Here is a 4,831-nt window from a genome sequence, read left to right as displayed (position 1 = left end):
GTGGAGAGAAGCCTTATGAATGTAAGGACTGGGGGAAAACCTTTACTCAATCTGGAAACCTCCAAGTATATCAAAGATACCACAGTGGAGACAGGACTTATGACTGTAAGGAGTGTGAAAAGACCTTTATTCAATCCTCACACCTGACTATACATAAAAATACACACCATAGAGAAAAGGTTTATACATGTAATTAATGTGGGAAAACAGTAATGTCCTGGTGTGGGTTAGAAATCACCCATACCTTGGCTGTTGAATCTCTTTTAATGAATAATCAGGAAAGACAAATACCTCATTTTTCAACATAATTTCCTTTTCAATACACTATTTGTCAACATGCTTTCATATTCCATGTTTAAAAAATAGTTTTGCCTGAATTGCAAGTCACAAATTCATTTACTTATCTTTTCATTTCATCAGAGGTGAGACTATTCATCCTCTAAGCACTGCTTTCAAGGGACCAAGCAGGTGAAAGTCTGATGGCTCAAGATTGGGACTATAGGGAGGATGTTTTCGCTCCTCAAAATGAAGTTTTCACAGAGTGTCAACAGTGAAGACACAGGTGTAGGGACATGAATTGTCATGCAAAATCACACTGCCTTAGACAGCTTGACCTGACTTGCTTGCCTTTGTATGTGACACTTCTGTTTTCCCTAGCTGCTTTCAAGAGTGTTTCCTTATCTTTGATTTTAGAGAGCTTGATTATGATATGTCTTGTTGATCTTCTTCTGGGGTCTATCCTACCTGGGATTCGTTGAGCTTTTTGAATGTTTATCTTTTCACTTTTCAGGATGTCAGACAAATTTTCTTCCTGCAATTCTTCAACTACTTATCCTGTTGATTTGTGTGATTCTTCTTGTTCTGGAATGCCGATAATTCTTAAGTTATTCCTCTTCATGTTGTCCATCATGAGTCTTAGAGTTTCTTCAGATTTTTTAATCCTTTTTTCAGTTTGCTCTTCTATCTTAGTGGTATCGAAAGATTTGTCTTCCAGCTCACTGGTTCTGCCTTCCATCTCATCTGTTCTAATCCTTTGCCCTTTCAGAGTATTATCTATTTCTGATATTGTATTATATTGATCGTTCAGATGTTTTTCTGTAGGTTTTGGATTGTTTCCAATGCGGGATCTATCTGATTTCATTGTTCCTGTAGTGCTTTCCTGACTTCTTCCTTATTTTTCTCAACTACATTTTAAAGTGTTTTGAAACATTTTGTAATAATTTTTCTCAGTTTCTTCTCAGGCATCTCCAAGGTCTGCCCTCCTTCCAGAATGGAGTCCAGGTCTACCTCTAGGTCATTTGCCTCAGACATTTTATCTTATTTCTGGACATGTGCTGATATGGTCATCTGCTATTGTTTCTTGGCCATGTTTAGTGTTTATTTGTGGCCTTAGTACTTAATTGCATATGTGTTTTGGTATTTTTTATGCTTTCTGATTGCTTCCAGGAAGATGTGATCAGGATGTGCGCTTCCCTTTTTACTCTTCTCATTGCTTAACTCAGAATAACTTTCACAGGTGTTGTCTGTTTCCCTGGTATATGGCAGTTGGTATTGGTTCTTGCCTGGGTTTGGTGTTTTATAGAGTGTGATTGTAGCTTGGCTGTATGGCAGCAGTTGCTGACTCTTATTGTGTAATATATGGAGACAAAGAGTCCTCCAACGGTCAAAGCAGGAGTATAGAAAAGCAAAACAGAACCAGTGGAAAATAGACAAGAAAAAAACAACAACAACACAGCAACAACATAAACTAGACTGAATACTGCTGCCTGAGAGATTTCAAGATGCTACTGTTGGTTGTTATGACATACCTTAGGCTTTAATTTAATTTTCTGCCTTTTTTGTTTTTAAACTCTCTTTCTCTCTCTACGCCCTTTCTTGCCATTTCCTGTTTTAAAAAAAAACCTAAACAGGTCCTGCTCTTGGTCTGAGTATCTGTGTGCATATGTGGCAGAAGAAGCCACCAATGGTGAGGATGGGTGGGTGTCACCAGAATGGAGGTGCACAAACAGTGGGGGTGCCAATGAACGGATACCAAAAAAAAAAAAGAATATCAGAATAAAGGAAAACCAACAAAGTGTATTGTCCACCTTTGCTCCAAGGTTCTCGCAGTTTTCTTCTTTGCTTTTTCTGATCCCCTGCTTGGTCTTGCTTTTGGTTTTGCCCAATATGTCGCCTCCAGGCCTCAGAGTTGGGCAGATTCAAAAGTACACGATTTCCTACTTCAATTTCAAGTTCCAGTAGCTATACCCCTTCCCCTTTACAAATATTCCTAGCTCTGTGGTTCCGAGTTTTGGAGCTCTGCCCTGCGTCTGCTCTGCCTGGTATTCTGTGGTATGGCTGATGGTGAACTTCACTGCACCTCCACCTTTGCCGCCATTAACCCTGCCTCTCTAGTAAAGATATTTTTAAAGAATCTTTTACCTTTAAGTATCAGTCCAGATTTTGTTTTCAGATGTCCATGTTGACAATGGCACAGTTCTGACCTTGAGATGAAGGCGTTGTTAAGACAATGCAGCCAGCAGAAGTTTTTATATAGCCAGAGTGCGAATCTTTTTTGATGCACGCTCATAAAGATTTCATAGTAGAGACAGGTGTCCAGAATGTAAGAAATGTGGTCAAGTCTTTTTGTTTGGCAACATCTCTCACTGCAATAAAAAGGAACACACCATTTAGAGTCATCTTTTGGATGTAACAAATATGAGAAAGTCTTTCCTGACTTCGTACCTCAAGGCACAAATGTCATCTCATAATGGAGAGAAGTCTTATGAATGCAAGGAGAGTACTAAAGCCTTTATCTAGTCCTCACCTCTTACTCCTCATAAAGAACATACAGGAGAAGACTTGGAAAGTTAGGCATGTGGCCAACCCTCTAGTGAGTTCTCAACACAAACAGAGACTCATAGTGGACAGAGGCCTTACTAGTGGAAGAAATAGCGGGAGGCCTTTGGCTTATCTTCAGAACTCAAATGTCATATAAAATCACACTGGAGAGAACTGTATGAATCTCAGCAGTGTTGAAAATAATCTATCAACCCTCAAGTCAAGCTAGATATAGAAGAACTCACAGTGGAATAGAGTCTCGAGAATGTAGGAGGGAAATTTATCATTTTTCCAGTAGCCATTTTTAGATAGGTGAGAGGATTCAACAGAAAGAAAATACCTGTGTCATTTCTTTAGTGATTTGCTTCTCCCCAATTTCAGCTTTTGTAAAAGCGTTTCTCTTCATTTGATCTATCTAAAAAATTGTAAATGTTCTTATTGTGAAAAGCTCTATAACGTAATCTTAACACAAAAAAACAATTAAAATCATTGCCATAAGTTAAGGACAGAATAATGCTTCCTCCCAAATAATCGTAATGCTGCCCTGTCTCTGTCAAACTAACCCCTCAGTGTGAATTCCTGACAACAGTTTACTAGTCATTCAGTTGATAGCTTTTACATTCGAATCCTTTGTTCAGAATCATAGGTTTGAAGTTCTCTCACATTGATGAATGTAACCATAGCTGCTTTTTTGTTGTTCCTGTGAAGTATTCAATTCTATACTGAACCTTTTATGTATTTACCACTGGAACAGTGTTTTTGTGTCCTATTTTGGGAATAAAAAAGTTGTAAACACTCCTACACAAGTTTTTATGTGACTATAAGGTTTCCAAGTTCCTGTCTGTGTGCTTTGGAGTGAGAATTCTGTGTTATATGAATCCATTTGTTCAAAGAGGCTGTGGCTGGTTAGAGAGTGGTAAGGTCCAATGAGGTGGGTGGAAGATTTAGCATACCTTTGTACGCTACTATGTTCATGGGTTTTGCTGGGCAGCTTACCTGATTGTCACCCATTTCCTGAGGAATTGTTGAGGAATGGTTTATCTAGATTAGGCCACAGGCTCAAGTGTATTTCTTTGAATGCTGTACCAGCGCTGCTCAAATTGAGAGCTGGACACAGGTTGCGATGTCATCAGGAACAAGAAAGAGAAGATCTCCTTTTACCAGTGTCCAACATTTACTGAGAACTGACCAAGGACAAATAAAAGGCCCAGTTCTTTTATCAAACATTATGTAATAGGGATACTAGCAGAAGCATAAAATAAGAAACTCAGTATAATGGTAAGATGTGGGTTTGTCTTAGGTTGTTTTCCTGAGTGACAAAGCTCCTAGCAACACGCAAGTGGAAAATCAGATCATGTCTAAGTTCTTGAGGAAGAGAGAATCAGCGTGATCCACAAGATGGTTCCTATTGAGTGAAATATAGCTTCACTATCCATTCTTTCTAGGATTTCTGACTCCTGTGGTACCTTTCCCAGCACAGTTTCTCTACTGGGTTTAATATTCTGTTGAAATGTCCACAGATAACAAACTCAACTTGTTATTTTATTAAGAAAGCAACAGGTTACAGTTACAGATCTGAATCTACTTGGAAGTTACAGCGGAAAAGGTGTTTCCTTAAGTTGATGTCGTTTGGTGTTACCAAGTCAGTGCCGAATCAGAGCGACAGTATGCACAGCAGAATGAACCTGCTGGGTCCTCGGTGAACGTAAACAATGTTGCTACACTTAAGCCCATTGATACTGCCACTTTGATAATCCATCTCCTTTTCTCTGACCCTCCACCTTCAACAAACATGATATTCCTCTCTAGTAAATGATCCCTCCTGACAAACATGTCCGAAGTATGAGAGATGAAGTTGGTCATCCTGGCTTCCAAGGAACACACTGGCTGCACTTGTTACACAGATCTGTTTGCTCTCTTGGCAACCCATGGTACTACGTTCAATTTTCTCCAACACCATAACTCAAAATGCATCAATTCTAGGTATTCCTGATTCCCTGATCAACTTCCA

The 4,831-nt window shown here is 39.1% G+C and overlaps 1 protein-coding gene across 1 annotated transcript in view; it reads right to left on the bottom strand.

The window, feature by feature from the left end:
- Positions 1-3,831, bottom strand: part of LOC102817292 (zinc finger protein 420-like) — an 18,989-nt gene extending 15,158 nt beyond the window's left edge. The window contains exons 1-2 of the mRNA XM_006869084.1: positions 3,817-3,831; positions 3,161-3,235 (exon numbers count right to left, since the gene is read on the bottom strand). Of these exons, the coding sequence (XP_006869146.1) occupies positions 3,161-3,235; positions 3,817-3,831 (90 nt within the window). The remainder of the gene's footprint in view (positions 1-3,160; positions 3,236-3,816) is intronic.
- Between the last annotated feature and the right edge of the window lie 1,000 nt (positions 3,832-4,831).

The sequence above is a fragment of the Chrysochloris asiatica genome, unplaced genomic scaffold, assembly GCF_000296735.1.
Source record: "Chrysochloris asiatica unplaced genomic scaffold, ChrAsi1.0 scaffold00125, whole genome shotgun sequence".
Taxonomy (NCBI): Eukaryota; Metazoa; Chordata; class Mammalia; order Afrosoricida; family Chrysochloridae; genus Chrysochloris; species Chrysochloris asiatica.
Note: the sequence above shows the minus strand (reverse complement) of the source record. Positions and strands in the feature narration are given on the sequence as shown.